We start from the raw sequence: 23606 nt of genomic DNA, 5'->3' as shown, positions 1-23606 counted from the left end.
TCTGTCCCTGTTCTGAAGTAGGTAAAGATCTGAAGACGTTTTGCCTAGAAAAGCAATCTGAAACAATGTATGCACACTGACTCTTGTCTCTTCTACGCCAGAAGAAAACACCCAGTTGTCTTTCAGGATTGACAGTCTGGAAACCATACTTGGGTTTTCGTATGCGATATAATTGCTAAGGACGTCAAGTATGCGTTCTCAAGGTTTCAGCTATGTTTTTTAAAAGGTAAAAAGCAAAACCAGTCTGAAGATAGACCACACTGATCCTCTCCCTTTGAGAGACTGCATTTATGCATACATCACTTCTGAAAATTAAGTCTTTCAGCATTGCATGTAGCACTATCTGTAAGACTCTAACCTCTAAAGTTTGCTTCTCTAGTCAGCATGAATTGGCTCTTTGAAAAGTGATCAGTCATGCTGATGTATCAGCTTAGCACACTTACATTGTTGCTTCAAGCTGCAGCAAAATTAGTCAGATGAGCTGAGCTATTTATGACCCTGATTACTGTAATCATTTAAGCCCAATCCTAAAGTCATGTAACTCCTTATCTTTGCCTGAAGTCAGATCCATGTTAGGAAATCACGTCCCCTCCCTTTGGTAAGGGTCAACTTACACCTAGCGTTGGTGATTCTTCCACTTCGTAGACATTGCTGAGCTGCGACTTGAACAGCCGCCTCCCCGACTCAAGTGCCATTTACTTGTATCCTGAAAATAACCCCTTATTTAATTCATCTGCTTTTAATTCCTAACATATACAATAAGAAGGGAGAAATGCCTAGTTTTGGTTTTGTTTCCCCTTCCCCCATCAACGAATGTGTTTTAGTCATCTTAGGGATGGGATTGCCTTGCAGCTACCTCAGGGTTTAAAATACTGTCAAAAGGGACAGAACCTGAAACTTGTCTGTTCCATTTATCTGTTAAGTGAGAGAGTAACTTAAAGCCCTGTTCAAATTACTACCTGTGTATTGGGAAAGAATTTTAACCATACAAACTGGCATGTTAAATGGTATTTGCTGATTCTACCATAGATGGCTCATTTTCTACTTAATTCATAATTTCTTTTTAAATGGGAGTAAGACATGTACTGAAAACCAACTTGTTGACCGTTTTGCTCAAGCTGTGTAATGAAGGTGATTGATAGGACATGTCTGATGATGGCATACGCTCTTTTAATAAAATATTTAAAGCCAACTAGACCGTTCTTGTGTAGTAGCCAAAACATGTAGTTTTCGCCATTCTTCAGACTGTTCAATTCTTGACTGTATTTTTCTATTTCAACCAACAGTTCCTAGCAAATGGTTAAAAACACACAAACCAAAACAGACCTTCTGTATTTGCAATATACAGACTGAGGTGGGTCAAAGATCTTTGAAAATCACTAGAGGCTGCTTTTCTATTCATCCTTCACGCTACTATAAGTATTTCCACATCCATCAATGGATTCTGAATTAAGGGACTGAGGCTAACTTATGACTCACACTCAGAGTAAATAGTTTTATTAAATAAAGTGTGGCAGCAACATAAGTATTTGATAAACATCTGTCTAGAGTGTAAGTAAGTGGACACAGTTAGGTTGTTGAAGTGTTCCCATAGGAACACATCATCTGCTGCTCACATGTCATTCCTTCCTTATGCAGTAACGCCACATGTCCAGACATCATCAGCTGTGTGCAGCAAGCACAGTATTAGCAACACATTACAAGGCAGACTTGTATAAGCAGCATGGTGGACAAAAGGAAGCTAGTGTATGAACATAAGAAGATATAATTATTATTAATAACCATAAACCCAACAAAGCTCTTCAGCATACACTGAGGTGAAACATAAGCCAGATGAAGTGATTCAAGCTCTCTCAACGAGTGTTCTGTAACCATCTTCATTAACTTCGCTTCTTAGATGAAACATGGCCATCAAAATAAACTTTACTGGCACAGCTAGGTAATAACCGACCTCAACTGCAAACCAATATACTTTTTTTTTCCCTAAGGCTGCTACCTGTATGGCATCTGACCCACACCCATTTTATTCTTTCCAATTTTGTGTGGGGTAGAATGCCTCAAAGGTGAAATTCTTCCAGGTTACACCTACGGCAATATACTATGAGCTTTTGTAAAGTTAACTAACATTTTCATAAAGTTGCAGTGGAAGACTGAAGTCTTACTGGGTGTCACAAAAGCCACGTAAGATAATGGGCAGATTCCAGTATCTTGTTTTAAAAAACAGGAAATAATCCTGTCTGAAGGCAAACAGATGCAGATGCAACACAAAAGAGTGAGATTGTGAAGGTCTTGACCAGTGGTAGCATGCATCTAAACCATGCTTTGGAGATATGGCTGAATACATTGCTTTCGTAAGAAAAGCAAGAGGCTTATTCTTTGCAATAGTGTGCTTATGTGAACCTGTAATCCTTCATCTTAAGGCAAAAAAACCCCTCCCAAAGCATTTGAAGAGAAAGCTCTGCATACCAGAATGTACACGCTTCAATAACAACTTCCAGGTATCTCTTACTTGTTAACAAAACTCTATCAATGAATAAGTTACTTCCTTCAATATTTTAGAAACTGCTTCATTTGAACGGTAAACATTTCTCTATCAACCTCTAATAGCCACATTCAAACTCAGATTTTTAACAGGCAGCTGTAAACGCAGTTCTTGCTGTTGTCACCTGGCCCTGACATCGTCCACGCTTTATTCTGAAACAGAACTGCGTTGGTGCTCCTCTGTTCTTTCCTGGTCCTCCATGTCTGGATACTCCGTAAGATCCAAAGTCAGTACTCGACTGAACATAAAGTCATCACGCTGAGAAGAGGAAGGATCATACAGTTTAAAACATTTCTGTTACTTGAAATAAGCATTTCATAAAGGACTATGAGATGCAAAAATGAGCTTGAGTTACCAAAATGATCTTTTCATCAAGCCAGTACCCGCACTTATTTCTGAGCACAAAGTAGTTCAAATCCAGCAACACAATTACGTACATGATTCACTGCAGTAACACTTAAGGTGTAAATCAGTACTTCAACAAAAACCAGCGTGTATTATTTAACAAGATTTGGTAATAATTAATTGTTACCTCTGGACACACTCCAATCAATGCGTCTGCTTTGGAATAAAACTCTTCCTTTAGAGAAATAACTATCATTTGAAACTGTTCATGTGCCTGTTCTCTAATGAAACTTGATACCTTTGGAAAGAAGCCAAATATTTCAATAAGTTAGTTCTGGCAGACTGAAACCGTGCTGTAATTAGGGAATGATGAGGAAAGAACTGAACTACATTAGCTGCAGAATTCAGTAATTCAGTTATGAAATAAGCAGGATAAAATGAGAAATAAAATGGTCTTAAGACAGATACTTCGCATGTTCTTAAGACAATCCCTCAGATTTGGTGCTTTTTCAAAATGCATAAGAAAATAACCATTCCCTCCAATGAATACAGTCATAGAAAAAAGCCTGTGCCAATGAAAAATATTTTACTTAATGTAATTACAAAGGAAGGTGGAAATGCCCGAATAAGGAAAAGAAGTGTGAAAAAAGTTGTTACTGGCTGTATACTAAGATCTTAAAATACGTATTCGTTTGCTGCAGACAGTAACATTTTTTCAGTGCTCTGCAAAATAAACGTACAAATATTAAGTTATAAACTGGTGACTGAATAAGGCAGTATCCCACAATATAAATGAAATGCTGAATAAAGGAAAACCAGTACATTTTTAATTAGACTTTTGTCTGCACAGTTATAGCAATGTGATATGGAAGTCATTTTTTTAATGGCAGAACTGCCTTTAGTGAGTTACAAAATTCACATTCACTTTACAGTATAATTACAAGTAAATTTTTTGAGATCTGCTTTAGTAAATCCTTAAACTGAAAGAATGGAAAGAAAAAGACTTAGTTCTAAGCATGAAACCTGTATACCAGTGAGTATTAGCAACATATAATTTTCCATACATCATTTTTGCTCACTTGCACTATTTCATTCCTCTGTCAGAAGGTTTTGGTGCTTTGCAATAACAACTGCATCTTACAGACAAGGAAAGAGATATGAAAGAGCCTGGGAGCAGGGAAACATTAAGTGAATTATACTTGCAGATCCCTGCAATTTTGCTTTTGCTCATTCTGCAATTTAAGACACTTTTCACACCTGCTTAAAGAATAATCTAAGTCTCCTTATAACAATACCTAGACAGATGAAGCCAATTAAAGGAATTTTCTAGAAAACCACTATTTTGTCACCTTCTTCCTTTATTACATGGGCAGCTGCTCTCCAAGCATGTACACCACAGCCTGTGTCACAGGTTGCCTGCTTCATGGTGGTTACGTGAAGAGAGCAGCCCCTTTAGTAATCCTGCCCCAACCCCGCCGCGCTGCATCTCGGTATGGGAGCAGCAGGCAGGGAAAGGACCGCAGAAGGGCAGGAAGCCAAACGGGACCTTCTAGAGAGGGGCCACAGAGCCGGGATGCCCCAGCCTCACGGGAGGCGGGCAGCTCTAGCCACGGAGGTTGCAAAACGGGTATAAACCCAATTCCACTTCGAAGCAGGAAGCTCAGCATAACTTCCCAGTCAGACTAGATGGGCCCCAAGGACTCAACTGAAGGCTTAATGTAGACTACTAAGGCAATTTCAGGGTTAGCGCTAATGTGTAATATAATCCAAGTTTAACAGCTCTTTGGCCATAAAGTGGTATTTATGGATGTTATTTCTATAAATATACATTAGACCAGAACTTACAATACTTAAAAGTTTCTGCATTAGTGTTATTTTCTTGAATATACATCTTAAAAAACACACATTATTGTTGCTGATGCGTCAAACGAAATATGACACTTTCAAACTGTAAAAATACTACCCATTGGAGGTTATAAGCCTAGGAACCATTTGGCTAATGACTGTTAATATGACCATATTTTGTGGGCTACAAATGTGATTTTTATCTGAAGAAAAGCAAACCAGGTTTGAAATATGTCTGAATTGAGAAACCCAGTTGCATAAAAGAAAAATCAGCTTTTCTTTGTTTATAGTGTCCTGAAGAAGAATGGTGAGTAGCATATTCTTAGGTATAAAGTAGACATCTCTTCTGCCAGAGGTGTCAGAATGAGCCTACTCAGGCAAACTGCAGCAAAGTGCCTCACTACTGTGCCTCTCATCAGCTGTGCTAATGCATCATTTGTAGTCTCTATGGAAAGCTGATAACATACTAGAAATCATGAACTTCAAGGAACGTGTGCGTAACTGATGACTGGTGCCTCTATAACTGCAACAGGAACTTATGTGGCATAAACTGAAGTCATCCAGGTAATGACTGCAATTTTGTTAGGCGTGATCTGGGACCCCTGCCCAGCTCCAGACAGAACCATGGAGAATTTTACGTTTGCATCCAAAAGACCACCTCAGAAGTCTGCAGGGCTAGGAAGTACTCATCACCTAATAAACTGCAGCTTTGATGAAAGGCAAAAATGTGAAATTTAGCATTAAGTAGTATAATAGCAGGCAAGACAGACAGTAAAGGAAACCTTGCAGGCAGCCTGCATAACTCTTAAGTCATCAGCCACGATATATTTAACTCCAGAATTAAGAATAACATCCAGAACTAGAATCCATGATCTTCAACTGTTACGTCAACTCATGGTGGTCCTGAGTGAAAGAATAACAACTAGAAAAGTATCCTGTTAAAAAGCTTAGCTCACAGAGGTGTTTTGTGAGCACTTGATGTGTAACCTTGTTTCTAATCATGTCATTGAGAGCCAAACCCTAAAGCTTGCTTAGCTATTTTCCGTACAGTCTCATTACGTCTCATCTGGTGTTGCTGAAACACACTGGACCAAGTTAAAACAAACTCTGGGCACATCATCTGCTCGGAAGTAGTGGATGATGGGTATCCCTCACAGACTTGTATCCCAAGGAATGTTTAAGGAACTCGGTTCAGGAAAACACTTCTCACAATGCTACATGGAGTCAGTAATCTCCGAGAATGAATTGTCTGGCAGGCACAAGTGGTGGAGCTTCCCCAGCTGTCTACTATAGAGGCACCCTCCAAGCAAACTCCGGCGTACTTGGCACATCACAGTTAACTCCATTAGGAAAGGGGGAAAAAAAAAAAGAAAAAAAAAGAAAAAACTATAGCTTGATCTTACTTTACGTGGAAAGGAATGTTTCCATAGAATAAAATCCAGGCACATGTGGAGATCTTTTTGATTCCTCTCCTACATACAATCTCCTTGTATTGAGTCTCCTCCCAGAGGCTGACATCTACAGTTGGCAATCTTTACTGTTTGTATTCTATCATAAGTTTTTGTTACAGTTAATAGTTATTAGCAAAAAGGGAAAGAGAAATTGAGAGGAAGACAGGAAGCTATTTTAATCAAGCAAGAATTCATGTGACTAAAACAATGGGAGTAATAGCCCTTAACTGGTGTTAATGTAAAAATATTTAGTAGGCCAATTATATAAAATAAATACTGCAGTGATAGAATGACTTGATTTTCAACATGCAGATACACTCCTTTCTGCTTCTTAGAAGTAAGGGAACTCAAAGGCCTTAAAAATTCCAACCAACCCAACCCAACCACCAATTCACAAGTGACCTTCATGTCAGATTGTACCACACGTGGTCATGCGGTGTACCTTCACACTCCTGACCTATTTTTCTCAACTTCACAGTTTGGGGACTGATTAAAACAGACTTAGATTTATGAATTTAAACGTAGCCCTAGTCTAACATCTCATACAAGCATTATTTCAGTCCTAAACCCGATATATTTTAAAACAGGTTAAGACAGTGTAATCCATCTCTTTATCCCAATAACCTGTAATGAAAAGTCGCCATCCTTCTACAAAAGATATCATTATATTGTCAATAAAAGGATAAGGTGAAAGGGACCAACTTACTTTATCAATGTTTGTGTTATCCAGGGCAGCATCTATCTCATCTAAAATAAAAAAAGGTGCTGGCCGAAAACTGTGGAAGACAAGACAGTATCTTCCATTTAGATGCAAAAATGTTAAACATTCTAATTACTTTAGAGATTCACTTACTCTATCATAAGATTTTTATAAGAAGTAATGACAGGTAAAGAATAAGGACTTTAGTCATGTTTGAATACTCTATTAGCAGATTTTTTTAACATGTTTGTAAGTGTAACATTGTCTATCTTCCTGCCACTTACTCAGCCACATACTTGGATAATACCATAACATTTCTTTTACCTGTGTATAGCGAACACAAGAGCCAGAGCTGCCACAGATTTTTCACCTCCTGACAAACAGTCCATTGGCATAAAGCGTTTTCCCGGAGCCACGCAGTTAAAGCCAATGCCTTCCAGATAAGGCTCCTCAGGATTTTCAGGACTAAGGAATGCCTGGAAACGCATGCATTTCATTATTAGGAGTGACATTTATAAAATTATTAAGATGGATATTTTTTAGGTTTAAATACTGACTGAGCTAGTGTTGAAACTGGTAAGTTAGCTTCATTTGTAGGAAACACCTGTTCATCTATACTGAAGAGCAGCACTAGACAGTTTCCCAGTGAATATGCCTTTGTTAATGAGCCAGGAGGCTAATTAACTAAACCATTTTGGAAACAGCTCCAAATGTTTGTTATTTACAAAGTTTCAACTACTAAATAAACTTGATTTTATCACCTTTTATGTAATTGCTTTAATTTTTTTTTTAATTATTAATATTTTAGACTTCAAAAGCAGTTTTCTTTTTTGTCTGGAAGTAAATATACTTTTAAAATTACACTTTTTTGTGAAAGGTTAGTTTTACAAAATCTAGCTTTGAGATGGAGAAAGATTTTAATATAGGTAGGCTTCCTCTATACTTTGTATCCTGGTTCCCAGGTCCAAAATTTAAAAGTATTATTTTAAAAGAACGGCCATTTTACCAAACCATTAAAAAGTATGATGGATAAGCTAATTGCTACATGGCTTATTTTTCCCATTAAATAGAAGAGACAATAAAAAAATACAGACTCTTCCCCTCTGCACAAGTGGATACAGATAGAAGAAAAATTTCCATAGTTGACACTCATCTAAAATGGCTCCTCTCGGATCACAGATACAGTGGAAGAAAACCAAACCAAAACACAACACTACACGTATTTTGATTTGAAATGATTTCGGTGGTAAGTAGTCCTGGAAGTACGATATAGTGCTTGTAGTATCTTTGTTTTGTTGGAGGTATGCTTATTTTCCTCTTTTTCTCTGCTGAGAGAATGCGTGTCTTCGTTATTACAATACTCTTCAGGCTGTAAACATGTCAAATATCTTGCAATGCAACTCCCAGTTCTACGCCACTGCATGTATCTACACAAGAGGAAGTTTTCAGATGTATGGACACTGTTAGCAAAACTCACCTTGTAGCTTACTAGCATATATTCCTTGCTTATCAAGGTATAAAAGGAACAACATTTCTCTCCACAGAAGAAGAATGGAAGAGAACTGATGGCGAACCCAGCAGCGATCTGTGTATGTACAATTTCTTAGGCAGTAGTTTCTTTTAAAGTCCTTCTAACACACTATGTGCTGATGAAGTAAATTTTACTGAGCAATATATTCAGTGCACGAATGTTCTGAGTCCAGAATCTCTGGAAGTTAAACTAACTCAATCTATTAAAGCTTCTCTTTTTTGGACTGGATAGTAAAGCATTATTAATGAATGCTATTAATATAATAAAATTAAGAAATATTAATTTTAAGAAATGTTCCTGTTAAAAATTGTTAAGGTTGCTTAAAAAGCATCTGCTTAAGCTGCAACCTAGGCCACCTCCTCTGACTGCAAAACTCAGAGCCAACCCCTTCCTTAGCTAGCCAGAGCAATCACCACACACAGAGCAATCATTTCTCTTCCAATGCCATTAGACCAGCTTCCTTCAGCTGCTTTGTTAGTATCTAGCAGGCAGTTTTAGCTTCCCAGCTAATCACAGGATAATCTCTTGACCAGGTTACCACTATGGCTCAAATCAAGGCACAGCATCGCAGACCTCAGAAAGAAAGCAGCTAAGTATTTTTGGCAATGCATCTAGAAAATACTGTATGTGTGAGTGATGCAAAGCCAAGACCTGCTTCATGTTTAGTCTAGGGCAGAAGGTACGTGCCCAGTAATCATGAAGAAAGAAATGCTTTATTATCCTGTCCAACCTAGAAGCAGAAAGGATATATTTAAAGATATTTAAGGTGTTCACTGAATATCTGACTCCAAGGGAAAACACAAAATCTGAGTTTAAGACAGAGAAGAGTTCAAGCCTGAGCCCTTTAAACATTTAACCATCTACAGAATTTGACGTAACCAAAGCATTTGGGAGTTTCCTCTTTACTTTTGGCATTAATACTGGAACACCAGCAAAGATTAATACAATTGTGACATGTTTTTTCTACAGGTTTCTTAAAAGTTGCAAACTTACTAAGTCTGTCTTTTATAAATACTTAAAGTAGGGTATAAGGAGCTTCAAAATCTCATACAAAACACTAGCACTGAAATAGTGATTTATGAATTTTAGTTTTATCTATACTAATGATTAAGTGTTTTTAGTTACTTATTATTGGTATCACTGGATCTGTAAATCAATGTTACTTTTAAATGAAGCACTCGAATATATTTCACATTTGTGTCATAATTTACAAGTCTGCTAAATACAATGAGTGAAACTAACCCCCACTGAACAGTTCCCAAATTTGTTAACACTTTAGATTGCATTTCTCTGTCTAATGTCAAGCATGCTTTGGCATATTACCTATTCCTCCTCCGACCCTAAAATTCTGAAGTCTTTTATTATTTGTGTAATTTTCTTCTTCAGAACTGAAACTGTCTTTGGAAAATAAAAGTGCTACTAAGTTCTCTCATTCTAGATAACGAAGCACCAAGTAGGCCTTTTAAGCCAAGTACCGAAGAACATGACACACCTGAGCACTACTGTTTCTGCAAAGTTTCTTGTAGATCTGATCAATAGCTATGGAGGCATGCTCAAAGCACCGGCTAAAAAGCTCGTATCTCCTTTTTTTCACCTGTTCAAATTCTTGCTTGCATGTTCTGGCCTCCTTTCTGCTGGTCTCAAAAGCTATGAAAAAAATTACTGAAATTACTCCATAATAAGCCTCTAAGCAAAAACACAGAACAAATATATATTGTGTACCATAACAAGCATCAAGGAAAGTATTTATTGCAGAAAAAGGTTCTAATGCACATACAAGGTGCATACCAATAGTACGAGTTTCCTTCCAGATTTCAAATGGAGGACCGAAAAACTGAAAAGTTGGGATGTATTCAATCTGCTCTATGCCACATTCGCTTGGAGCAATGAACAAAATTCTTCTCCCAGTTCCTTCTGTAAGCTGGGTAGCCGTAAGCAGCACTAGCATTTACTTGTCCTTGGTTTTCTTAATATGTTAATGTCTGCAGTGCTCTTTGAGGATAACCAATAATTTCGGAGTAATGCTCATGTCTGAGTTCTGGATAACATATATATGTTCCTTCCATTATTTAAGAAAAATTTAAAGGATTTCATGATTAAAGTCAGTAATGTTTAGGAAATAAGTAAAAATATTTTATGATGCCATTTGGACAGCAAAGTATCTTTTCAATCTTCAAACTGTATTTTAATAAACTACTGCAGAGTAAAGTATATGTTAATAAATTGTTTACATAGAATTAAAAAGACAACTGAGGATAAACACTTGAGCACAAAAAATACCTTAATATCTGAAAGAAGCAAAGCCAGCAGGACCAACCCCAGAATGAGGAAATTTCAATTAGTGTGAAAACTCTCACAGTCACAAAAGAGATTAATATGACAGACTCAGTGTTACCATCTATTGATTCTTGGAACTTGTCCCGAGCTATCTGTAATTTCTCTACTGCTCTCAGGTTTGGAGCAGCTGTCTTCATTAAAGTACTCTCTTTAGATTTTATTTCCTGCTGCATCTGGCTCAGATGATCCTCTATATCCTTATCAGACTCTAGGTCCTAAGGAAAAAAATAAAAATACTACATCAATAAAATTTGCTTTTAGGCCAAGACATTTCAACATATATGGCAAGCACTCATGGTTTCTGGAAGAAGCACCCCACTCATCTGATAGCTTTAACTGGAAACGCAACAAAACAAAAAACTCCGCTCGGAGCCTTAGTGCTCAGAATAAATTTACGAGGTCCTAAGCATTGTTCCACAAGACCTTTAAAAACAGACAACAAATTCCCTTCAGCATACAAGTCTGAGTTAAAATACAACCCAGGAGGAGAAGCAGCTGGCTTCACTACTTGATTTGTTAAGAAAACCTTTGAAGACAGGTTCTTGATGAATTCTTCGAGACAACTTCCAGTGATGACAGATTCATCCCTTGCTCTGTACCTAGCCTCTGACATTTAATTATTTTCCTTATGATTAAAATGGGAAAAAAAAATTACAAAAAACTGCTGAGAAAACATGACCTAATGGACTGTTACAGAGGGAAGTATGGTAAGTCTCAGTCTCTGAAAATACTACAGAGAGAAGGTCGTACAACTCCCCTGGCAGCCAACCATTTTTTCTAGTTTTCAGTCACAACCTATAGTGTTGGAACTTAAAGGAAAAAACAGTTATATTTACTATTTCTCCATTCTATTTTTATGGTTTAGGTAAGCTTTAAATTAAATTTAGTTATATGGGAAACTGACCTATCCAGAAATTCCATACATTAGTGCTACATATGATTGTAAAACCAAAACACACACACACATGCACTTAAGCTGAACAGTGTTTCTATTAAGTTTCATTTAAAGACTAGGGTGAAGAATAAATAATTTCAACAAAATATTTTAAATAAAAATAAAAAACTCAATCTCTAATAATTTCAAACAAAAAAGATTACCTTCAGGTCTTCTGCTAGGCTGCTGTAGTCTATCTGAATTGCCTCTTCCCTTTCATAGATACCTGATGTAGTCTGAGTGCCTTCTGTTTCAGTTCCTAGCTGTAAGTATGAAGGACATTCCAGTTCAGAAATATGACAGTTAACTTTTAAACTGTTAATACATTAAAAAAGCTATAAAATGAGGAGACAATGGTAACATGGTACAAGGTAAAACTTATTCCATAGCTCCTCCCCTAGCCAAAATGGAATTAACGGTCAGTTAAGATCTTCTGAGTCTAATTAAAAACCGCACCTTTTAAATGAAGATGAAAACATCTGCTAATTTCAGTTTGAAGCTAAGATGAAAGCAGCGGTAATTTATTTGTAATGTATTTAGAACAACGTGCATACTGTAAATCTCCTGATTGGAAAGATTTACGTTTCCATGATAATTCAATCCGCTTTAAAGGAAAGGCTCTGAAGTGTGTTAAGTCACGGCGTTTCTTCTACTCAGCTGGCCTCAGAAGAAATGAGTAGCTTCAATTCTGTACGGCATAAGCAGAGTATCTTCTGGACACTGTAAGCCTGGATTTCAAACAGCTACTTTCCCTTGAATGAAGCATGTGCCGCATGTCGTTATCAGTCCCTTTCCCACCAAGATTCTTTCTCAGAACCAAATCTTATTGGTCTTCTTAGCGATATTAACTGGGAATCAAAGTTGTTATTCCTACTGCCCACCTCCTTGGTTTCATCTCTTCCTTATTCATAAACAGTGAGAGCCGAGCTGCCTACATTCTCTGATGATCAGCAGTTCATGTCCTTTCCTTCCAATGACTGCCCACCTCACTGCCTTCATTTTGTCTTGTGACCCACTCATTCCTACCTATCCTCCAGCAAAAGTACTTTTCTAAGGAATGGGTTCAACAAAACTCCTTCCAAGTTCACAGACTTGTAACAAGTCCTTCAAAACCCATAGCTCTTTTCTTTTGTAACAGTGGAGAAAGTTTAATTTCTCCTTACAAAAAATATGCTGGAAAAAGAGGGAAGAGTGAGAAAAATAATGAGGGTCAATCCTCTGATTGCAGGAGTACTTCTCTGTTTTAGTCTATCCCTGATTTCTGTGAATATCTACATCTACCAAAGACAAAAGGATAATTTTAGACAGCATTTGTATTATGGATGATTAACCAAATATTATCTCAATCCATGGACATGCCATATTTATTTACATTTCTGAATTGACCTGTGTGTGTACTCTTACATATGTATATCTAGATTACTCCTTCATACCAATTCTCTTGTTGCACAGTGATTTTATGTATTTCACAGGAATACATTTCAAGCACATGCAAAAATACCTACAAACAATATTTCTGTCTATAAAAATAAACAAAAATCCTTCTCTTGAATGGAGGAGGCCCGATCGCATGAAATCAATATATTTATTATAACATTACTATGTAAGACAAACAGTCCTGTAAGGAAAAGATCAATATCTTTAAATTCAAGACTAATTGAATAATTGCTCCTCCCTGATATCCATTGTCTGTAAACATTTTAAGTACCTCTACTTCACTGATGTCATCCAGTGATCCAGACAGAAGCTTTATTTTCAAGTCCTGCACCTTGCATTCGAGAAGCATATTATGTCGTCTTAATCTTTTCTCTTCCAGAGAGGTTTCTATTGCTGTAGCTTCCTTTTGTAATTTTGTAGCTTCCCTACATACACAAAAGGCACAAAACAACTGAAGAGCAGAAGCATCGCGGCCAATAACATCCACGGCCATACAGCATGAAAAACAGTTACCAGGCACAAAGAGGGCTTTTTCCTCTATAATCCCCATCAAACATAAAGGAAAATGGTACTTCACTTCTTCCATCCCCTTCGTTCTCCCAAATTACTCAACAGGGTGCTGGGAATCACATGCTGTTCTAGAACACAAGCTAACACTGCTACTCTGTATTAACTCTTAACTCTATCGCAAGGTAAACGCTAGTAGCACGGGCATAGTTTCCAGTATATTGCCAAGCTCACACTATAGCAGGTTCAAATATCCACCTTTTCTAACTACAACTAAACTCTGTTCTGTTCAGCTCTGCTGAACATGTATGGAGATTTGATCCTTTCAAAATACAATCAAGTATCTTCTATTATTACTCTACTTGATATACACCTTGACTCTTTGCAACAAATTCCTTTGATAGCATCAAGTTGCTAAATAAGGCAGAGACATAACAGCTTTATACTGTTAAAATTACACGCTATAAAATGAATTACTAGGCATACAATCTATGAGTTTATATAAAACTCCAGAAGTTTACCTAGCCATACTGTGCCAACATGTCAGGTTTTTTAAACATAAAGAAGACTCCCGATTAACAGACATTAAACACATCAATAATAAGCAAGCATAAGAAAACTGAAGTACAAACTGTCCCGAGAGCAGTTGATTTAAAAGAGCAGTAAGGACAAAATAGTGACCTAAAATTAATATTCGTTTAAGGTATCCAACACTTGAAAAGCCTGGAGAAAATAAAAACACTGAAATCAGGAAAAAAAAAATTCTCATTAATTGAACCAACTGTACAACTCAAACAAAAATATGAAACTACCAGCAAACTTAATATGCCCCCCCAATCAAGTCATAAGCTAATACAGACTTATCAGAAGTCACTACATATTTATCAGAAATCACAATGAGACCTAACACTAGGTAGCTAATAAGATAATGTTATTCTATATGGTTGACAGGATGGCTCTCATGAAATAATCTTGTTCACATTACTTGTGGGAACCATATACTGAATTAAAAACACTTTTAAACTAATGCATACTGTAAATGCAAATTACCATGTCTAATGAATCTTTCACAAGAAAACAGAACAAGAGAAATTCAAACATCTGATCACTAAAACTCTTCTAAATATTGTCACATGAATAGTTTTCCCAATAGTACAATTAGTAATTACCTATTAAGAGTTAACAACGTCTTTCTGAACTCTTCAACTTCATTTTGGGTTTTTATAACCTCAGATTTATGAGCACTTAATCTAGCCTTAAGATGTTGCTGCTCCTCCACAATTTCATTCACCTTTTTTAGAAGCTTTTCCTCCTCCTGCATAGAAATATTAATATTTTTTAAGTTTCACCAAAAATCTTGACATGGAACCTTTATTATAAAGAGTTAAAGTTTAAACCTGTTACAATACATTCAAATATGTTACAGCACAAAATCTGAAAGGCACTGGGAAAACAGCCTGTCTTAGACATAGGAAGATCCAGACGTTTTGTGACTGTACCGGACTAAACTACAGAGCCATCAAACAAGGCAGGGATCTTAGGATGCCTTGTAAGCTGTAGGCCACTCCCTTTCCCTCAGTTAGTCTCTTAGCCCTGCAAGAAGGATCCCATCTGCTGTACATCTACAACATATTTAGCAACACCCAATGATATCCTGCAGAAAGTGAAAATTTTCCACTGAGCAAAACTACGAACCACCTGTGTTCTGGGAAAGGAATTTGGGAGGGAGCTAAAAAAATATAAGACTATTTGTTTAATTAATGAACCGTGGAAAACTAATGACTGTACCCTTGAAGAAGAGCTACCAGACTGATAAAAGGGAACATCTTGGCACCAAAGACTGGATGGTGGCCAGAAAAACATAAAGTGATAAAACTGCAGTAACTGGGTGAAAGGTAAATGTGGCAAGGGGAGTTGATGACCAACGACTCCATTCAGGACCGAAGACTTGTCCCCCCCCCACCTGAAAGGTGCGTGCATGCGAATTTACATAGCAAGTGAGGCTAATTTTAATATAGTAAACCAATAGTGTATGAAATGCTAATCACTAACCAGTAAGTGTAAAATTAGGTGGGCTTATACTAATCATGTAGCAGGATAAATGCGCTGTTTTGTACGAAGGTGTGATAGCTTTGTGGATTTACCACCTAGCACCCATCTCTGCGCAGACATGAAATAAAATACCTCTGCTCTGGGTGTTAATTGGCATCCGCACACCGGGTGAACGACCCTGCTTTTGGGATAACACTAAGGTAAACTGAAATCCTTTAAAAAGTACTGTTCATTAAAGATAAATCCTGAGGAAATCCGCAGAGAATAAAGAATCTGTGGAGGTACTCAAGAAGAGTCTTCCCTTATGTAACCCATACCACTGCTAAATTGCTAGAAATTAGGTGCTAGAATAAAAACCTAACACTACATGCATGAAGACACGTTCTTTAAGAAACTAGTATTATGGCAACCTAATCGAGACTTACTGCTGTTGCAGTATCCGAACAAAGTACCTTCAGAATTTTATACAAAAAATTTTGCTCCAGGACAAAAATACCTGAATTTGCTCAAAGTCATATTTCAGAAGAATTATGCACACAGGCATGAAGTCAGACGTGGTTTTGTGCATGAGTGAGTAAGGGTCTATAGTTTTTCCTCAGTATCAGAAATATGTGCCTTCTAATGTTAAAATATAGAGTTCAAATGATGCATGTGGGGGTTTTTTGCCCTCTTTGGGGCAGTTTCACATTTCACTTGTTTTTTATTCAAAGCACTATTACTCATCTTTTCTCCTTCACTTTCCAGTGCACCACAAGCATAGTTTATTTAACAAGCAACGTTAACACAACAAAAAATTACTTGCGAATGAAAAACACTATGAAAGAGGAATCCGTACACATTACTTCAACTAAAAATCTGAATTAGTTTTCATAGAGTTATTTTAAGTCTCTTAGTGGCTGTGAAGCACCTTAAAGATGCCAAGCACCAGAGTTGTTTACTATTACTCATAAAATCTTCTAAAGAATCTCAGCCACATGCTACTATTTTTATCTGTAGTCATATGCTGCCTTGTCATAGAAACTAAACACAATATAACACTGTACATACAGTAAACCCAACTTTAATTTTTAGTAAGCTTATTTTTAATAAGTACCCTAATATGGCAGGTTATTCCAAGGTTAAAATGACAATATGCAACTGCATTTTTTTTTAACATTTACAAGTCAGCACTGAACTAAGCCCTCAAAGAATTACTCAAAAGCATCAACTACGTTTATTCAAAACTGTAATTCAATGCATTCTCTCCTCTCAGTCCCAGAGATATATGTAGAGATATATAGATATATAGATTTTACAGTTACCTTCTGTAGCCCAGTAATCTCAGCTTCATCTTTATGAATGGTCTCCCTCAACTTGCTGACTGCATTTGTTAATTTTTGTAGATGATCACGATTATATTCTAGCTGAATGTTTAGTCTTGTCTTCTGATTTTCAAACTCCAGTCTAGTCAAAGTACAGTATTTCAAACCAACACTTACAAAACAGGCTAGTAACCATGATTTTGTTATTATTACGAGATACATTTTCACTTTGACTATTTAGATAGCATTTTAATATCTCTACGTGAACATAAAAATTTGCATACATTTGGATCATCAATTCCACTACACCACATCCTATGGATATACTGGAAGTTACAAAAATACAGTAATAATAGTTAAAAAAATACAATATACAGTATGGCCACATTCATTATGGAAAGTAACACTAGAAGTTCGAGTATCTCAATATGAATGATATACCTGTAAACGATGCAGTTACGAGCTGGGCAAAAGCTACACTGATGCTGTGTGTTTATCCAATGCCTGTGCTCTTTGCTCAGCCTCCACAAGCCTCCTAGTCAGCTGGCATGTATGTTTATCTGAATATTAGAAGGAACCTATCTCAGGTGGGAGACGGCAATTAAGAAGCATGAGACCAGAGCTTTTTAAGCCATATTCAGCCTTGCTTACCATCTCTGAATTGAGATCTGTATTTGTTTATAGGGGTACAATGGCAGAAACTTCTTCACATGCTGCTGTGAGAAAGGACTGAAGTAAAACTAAACGGCTGTTTACAGAAAGGTCTCCTCTCAGCTGTTACTGTCTGCCTCTGAGCTTTGAGCTTCCCAAATGATTTACTACTAGTGCTGCACCTGTTGTTCAGGCAAGAGGGTTGGCACGACACCAGCTACAGGCTCTTTAGACCTGGGCAAGAAGACACCATCGCACAGGCTTACACGACGAATGATGGCAAGTTAAGGCACAAGCAAGGCCAAGGCTGTATGTGCAGTGTAGCACAGTCATGGAAAAAGCTCCTCTTTTCACTGTTCTATTACTAACTTCTTACACTTCACTAGACTTCAGTTCTTGCAAACATAAACAAATGATCAAATCACTTCAGCCAACAGGTGCTTTAACTGCAACTGAATGCACTGCACTACTACCTCACTGCAGCCCTAGCCAAAAACATATATTTGGACCAGTTTCTGAAAACCAGTCAGAGAGTCTCTTAGCAGCTGAAGAGACAGCTGAAAAGCAAGCGGAGTTCAGTGCTAGCCATTACACTAGTCATGTAGAAAAAGGTGTATTTTCTGTAAATCATGTCAGGAAATGCCTGAAAACGCCTGTAGTACAAGCAGACAGTTCATTTTAACGTACACATTCTTTAAATATAAATTTGTCGTCCTGTGACATGTGCCTGTTTGAGGGGAATACCAGTTGAGGTTGCCTGTGAGAAAATTAAGATCCTGTTTTCCTTAATAGTATGTTCCTATACCAAATCACCACATCTTACACCCAGTTCTCCGTTAAGATCTTTGATACATAAGTGAGCCTCCACGTCATCCTCAATTTGTGATACAGCCATTTTTCAATGTGGATTTTAGAAAAATATTCTTTGCTTTTTCTACACTAGTGCTACCAAAATAGTAAATTTTACCTTTCAAGTTTATAGTCAGTGACATTTTGCTACAACTGTCCCATAAACCCAAACCATAGCAGTGCAACTGCTAACTAACCTTTGCAATAACATAACATTTTACAGTCTTCTAGGTTTTTGTGGTATTTCCTGTGATGGAGTTACTCATTTATCATTGTGCCCAATTTAATACAAACCACTTTTTTACATTTCAATTACAAATACCACCTTCTCTTATCAATCTCCTCTTGTTGTCTCACATGTTCTTGTTCATACACACGAATATTTTCTATACCAATTTCTTCACAGAATTCCTTGAAAACAGCATCTTCAGCCTTTGAATGAAGAGAAATGGAACAAAAAATGTTTATACTATTTTGGCACTCACAGAAGTAAAACATTTAGATGATCACTTCATGCTACATGCTGGATTTTCAAGGTACTTTAAGAAACAGCAAACTGAACTACTGAGAAGTAATCTGTACTTGACATTTTCAAATAACACTTACAGTACAAATGCCAGATACAAGGCATATGGTCTGCAAAAGGTAACTCTTATCTAAGCTCTTACTGACAGCACCTGGTCATTCCAAAGACAATTTAAGTCATCACCATGTAACCAACTTTCCTGGTTTTGTCTGTGGTTCTCAGTCAACTGAAGAAGAGAAAGCTGAATGGTACACAAGACACTAATCAGATACACCGGATATCTTGGTGTAGCTCGTTCTTCATTTTAATCCTTTCAAGTGATCCATAAATATTAATTGCTATGTTCCATTTATAGCAAAGCCACAGCAAAAACATGCTACAGAATCTCTCATTTCCTAATTATACAGTATATACTAACAAAAGCCAAAAACAGTCCTAAAATTTTAATGAAAAATTTAAGCAGGCAAATAGGTATAGTGCATATGGCAGGACTGAACAAAGAAATAGCAACAGCCTACAGCATTTAAAAGGAAACCCAATGGACTGAACAAAATTTTAAGAAAATTTTACAGATCAAAACCCAGTATTGTTTATATTGTTTTGGCACGCAGGCTTGTTTAACCAGATATCAAATACTACATCAAATCAAGTTATACTATTCAAGTAACACTATTCTTCAGGAAAGTTTCCTGGATCTGGGATTCTTATAGCCTAATCATCAATGACACACATCTGCACTCCCTCATGCTTGCACCACAAGCAAGAGAGAGAACATGCAGCAGTTTTGACTTCTTTTTACATGCAGAATTCCAGTCATAGATTAATCCAAGAAAGACTGATGAGAATGGGTCAGAGGCCAGGAACTAAGTTACACACATACGATACACCTCAAGTAACTCCAGACAGCGCTGAGGAATCTCTCTTTCTCTAAGAATCTACATTTACAGAGACATCTAGGTGCAGGGCTGTCAATTTTCCAGATAAAGCTGCAGCACCACTTTTCCATAGTTTGTACCAGATTCCTTTGTTTGGCAAGAGTAGGAACAAGGCAGCTTCCAGACAGAAGTACAGATGAGGTGCTTATTTCACAGAGGCCAGCATTATTGTCTACTATAGTAGAACACAATATGAAACCCCTCGTGGTACCAGATTAAGCTTTACTGCTATTCACCTCACTGAATGCCTTCAGTCTCTTCATGATAACCATGCTTTTGAATTTGTAAGCTGTCTGTATGAACTGTTCTGGGGACCATCTGAAGATTGGAAAATGATAAGGAAAATGAGGTATGAGATGGCAGAACAGTCTACAGAAAAAACAGCTGGGAGACCTAACTGTTGGATCACATATCATAGAGAACGTTTCCTGTTGCTGATAAAAAGCAGAAAGGAGCCGGTTCTAATAACAAAAGCTGTTTAGTACCATAACAGATAATGAATTTGGACAGGTGGGGATAGCACAAGGTCCCTAAGCTCTGCATCAGCTACCCCTCAAAAAAGAGGGAGAGCAAAGAAGACTCAGATCACAAGCTAGCTCCATCTTCCATGAACTGGACTCCAAATGAATGTAGGCATACAATAGTCTTAAAAAACAAAACCAAAAATCAAAACAAAGTCCAAAACCACAATATCTAAAAAACCCCAACAAACCCAAAACACCTCCTCACCCCCCCAACAAAACAAACAAACAAACCCCAAAACAGTGGAATGAGGAATTTACTGATGATCATCATGCATACCTCAACCATTCTCCTGGGGTAATTAGAGTGCACAGAAAACAAAGCACAGATATTGGCTACTTCCCAAGAAGAGAAAGGAATCTTCACACTATGCTGCTCTTTATCTACGTTTTAGTATATAGTGGTGTAACAGGTCATGACGTAGACATGACACCTGTAGAGTTCAGAACAAAGCACTCCAGCAGTGCTGAGAAGTGTTCTCAGCTCTAGAGAACCAATACAGAGCTCTCTTCCTAACAGCATGAGCATGCCTAATCTGTTCTGCCTGTGGGTTGCAAAAGTGGTGGATCTTCTCTTCTCCCAGTGAAAAGATATTGATAGAACATTTCCATGTAGACACTGAATGGGTCCTGCTATGACTGGAATGAGAATGATTTTCAGAAGGATAGTCACCCATGCAAAGACTGTCTACCTAATGGCTGCACTGATGACTGAGAGACCTGCAAATCTTGTGGGTGCATGTAGAGTTTAGTGTACGTACATGCTGTCACAGATCCATATTGGCCAGGAAGACTTCACACCAAAAGAAAATTACAGTCTAGTCATGCAGTCACACTGCAAAATTATCTCTCCAAAAAAAAGGAGAGATCCTGTAACTACAGTTTCTTACAAAGAACCTGGATATTAGAGTTTGAGAAAGAATAAGCTGAGATTTAACAAATTCTGCCCTCAGGCCATGAAAGACCTACAGAGTATTTTTCTGGGATTTGATCTACAGTGAAAGTTTGCACTTAGAGCTCTAAAGCTGTGAACTTTGATGGACTGTCCCTGCTCAATACTTCAAAGAGTAAATCACATTTATTAGCAGAGCAGGAAAAGGTGGGGAAAAACCAACCCGTCTTCTTCAAACTCAAAAATTTTCTCCTATGTCAAATGAAATTATAGTGTATATATTAAGCAAAGCTTCATCTAATATCAAGAAGTAGATGGATTTGGTTGTTGGGTTTGTATTTGGCACATAAAAGTCACAGTATTTTGATTTTAAGGAAACTGATTTGCAAAGCTATGATACATATATACTAACATCCAACGGCATTTCTGTTCACAGTTACCTTGGTAAGAAAGGTAGAGAATGTGGGAAGATTGCTGGAGTAACTTATAACCCTTGTCAACAAAGTAGTTTGCAAAGTTAAAAGTTCTCCAATTTCTAAAGGTCAGCAGGAACAGAAAGAAGTTTCTGTAGTATAAGAGCATAAGCTGTCATGACTATGACAGAAGGCATTACCTCATTAATTTTTTTCTGAAATTCTTCTATTTTTCCTTTTCTTTGTGCTACTCCTTCATTCAGCATATCATACTGAGACTCAATATTTACCAGTTCACTTTCCAGTTTTGATTTTTCCTAGATAGAAAGAAAGAGATAGTGATTTTTCTTAATAGATGGTCAACTTTCTAGAAATTAGGAGACAGCTCTGTTCCAGATTAACCTGTATTTTTCTGATTAAAAACATTAAATATTTTCTTCTCAAATACCACTTACCCACTATTATTGCCAATTTGTATGAAATGATTACAGTTTTAATGAGCAGAAAAGCAAATTACGTAAGTATCATTTAAAGTGCATTCTGACTTACAGACTTCTGAAGGTTACTAAATGATAAACCAAGCTTACCAGAAATGCAAATTTAAAACCTAAAATAGAAAAAGCCTCATGTAAATTACTTTTTAATCTTGTTTTTTGTATTTTATTAATTCCTCAGTCAACTACTGTATGTAAAACTTAAGCTGCATTAAAAAAAAGCTACATAGGGAAGTGGTATTTACTTCACTGGTATTTACAGCTTAGGTAAAAAAATACAATTATTAAACATGAAAATTATAAAGGCTTAGTACTATACCGTGTAGAGGTTAGCAAGATGTTTCTTTTTAATAAGCTCTAATTCACTCTGTGAATATTTAAGTCGTGTCTGAATTCCGTGGCACTGAGCATGCAACTGCTTCAAGTCAGTCTCCTTACGTTTGACCTTCATTAAATCCTAGAAAAATATTACGATGGGAGAAAAAGCATTTTAAACAAAAGGTGACTTATTTGGAAATTACTCATTTTTCAGATTTACACACTACATAAAGCTAGCCTCACTGACATAGGCCCCATTCAAGGTAAATGCTGATAGCATTGGTCACATTCAATAGTAATTTTGTAATAGATTTATTTCTCAAAAGAAAGCATATGCTTACAAATTCCTAAGTTCCTACTCTATCCCTCTTGCAAAATAACTAGGTATGACAAATCATTTCACACTGACAGGTTTTGGTCCGTGCAAATATTTTCATCTTGACAGAACATATCATCTTTTTCACTAAAAGTCTACAGGTACTTTGAACCACAGCTCTTTTTTCCTTGAAGGAACTTGTATCAACAGTGTTGTCCAGGTTTTCCACCTCTGTGACATATGAACCAACCCACCAGCTAAAGACAGAGACCCACAGTTGATTATTATTAACTAGAAAAGGATAAACAGCTACTATGTCCTGTCTGCATCCTCTAGAAGTTTTGAAAACCACTTTTTTAGAAAATTATCTTCCCATAGCTGAATTAGACACAACTGTTACTCCTTTATGCCTTTAGCAGTTAAGTGCTTTTTAAAAGACCTACCTTTAACTCATTAATCAAGCTATCTCTTCTTTCTTTCATTTTATTCATTTCTTTATCATCCCAACATCTAGCTTTAAATCTTAAATCACTTGATCCTCCAGAAATCACTCCAGATTTCAAAAATAAAGTTCCATCAAGAGCCACTGTCTGGAAGAAAAAAAAAAAAAAAAAAAAAAATTAAAACCAAATAAATCCGAACACAAAGCAGCCAAAATATCCCATGAACTAGTGCTCCGAGATACGGTAGTTAGACAAGCAACAACCAC

The 23606-nt window shown here is 36.9% G+C and overlaps 1 protein-coding gene across 1 annotated transcript in view; it reads right to left on the bottom strand.

Moving 5' to 3' along the window:
* Positions 1 to 2689: 2689 nt before the first annotated feature.
* The window catches only part of SMC1B (structural maintenance of chromosomes 1B), a gene marked incomplete at both ends in the record, with an annotated part of 41010 nt that continues 20093 nt past the window's right edge, over positions 2690 to 23606 (bottom strand). Inside the window, 14 exons of the mRNA XM_082310179.1 lie at positions 2690 to 2800; positions 3075 to 3185; positions 6890 to 6959; positions 7208 to 7359; positions 9907 to 10061; positions 10810 to 10966; positions 11850 to 11948; positions 13394 to 13547; positions 14799 to 14944; positions 16983 to 17124; positions 18808 to 18914; positions 21970 to 22086; positions 22583 to 22720; positions 23341 to 23487. Of these exons, the coding sequence (XP_082166305.1) occupies positions 2690 to 2800; positions 3075 to 3185; positions 6890 to 6959; positions 7208 to 7359; positions 9907 to 10061; positions 10810 to 10966; positions 11850 to 11948; positions 13394 to 13547; positions 14799 to 14944; positions 16983 to 17124; positions 18808 to 18914; positions 21970 to 22086; positions 22583 to 22720; positions 23341 to 23487 (1806 nt within the window). The remainder of the gene's footprint in view (positions 2801 to 3074; positions 3186 to 6889; positions 6960 to 7207; positions 7360 to 9906; positions 10062 to 10809; positions 10967 to 11849; positions 11949 to 13393; positions 13548 to 14798; positions 14945 to 16982; positions 17125 to 18807; positions 18915 to 21969; positions 22087 to 22582; positions 22721 to 23340; positions 23488 to 23606) is intronic.

The sequence above is a fragment of the Platalea leucorodia genome (genome assembly GCF_965183815.1).
Source record: "Platalea leucorodia genome assembly, chromosome: 4".
Classification (NCBI taxonomy): domain Eukaryota; kingdom Metazoa; phylum Chordata; class Aves; order Pelecaniformes; family Threskiornithidae; genus Platalea; species Platalea leucorodia.
Note: the sequence above shows the minus strand (reverse complement) of the source record. Positions and strands in the feature narration are given on the sequence as shown.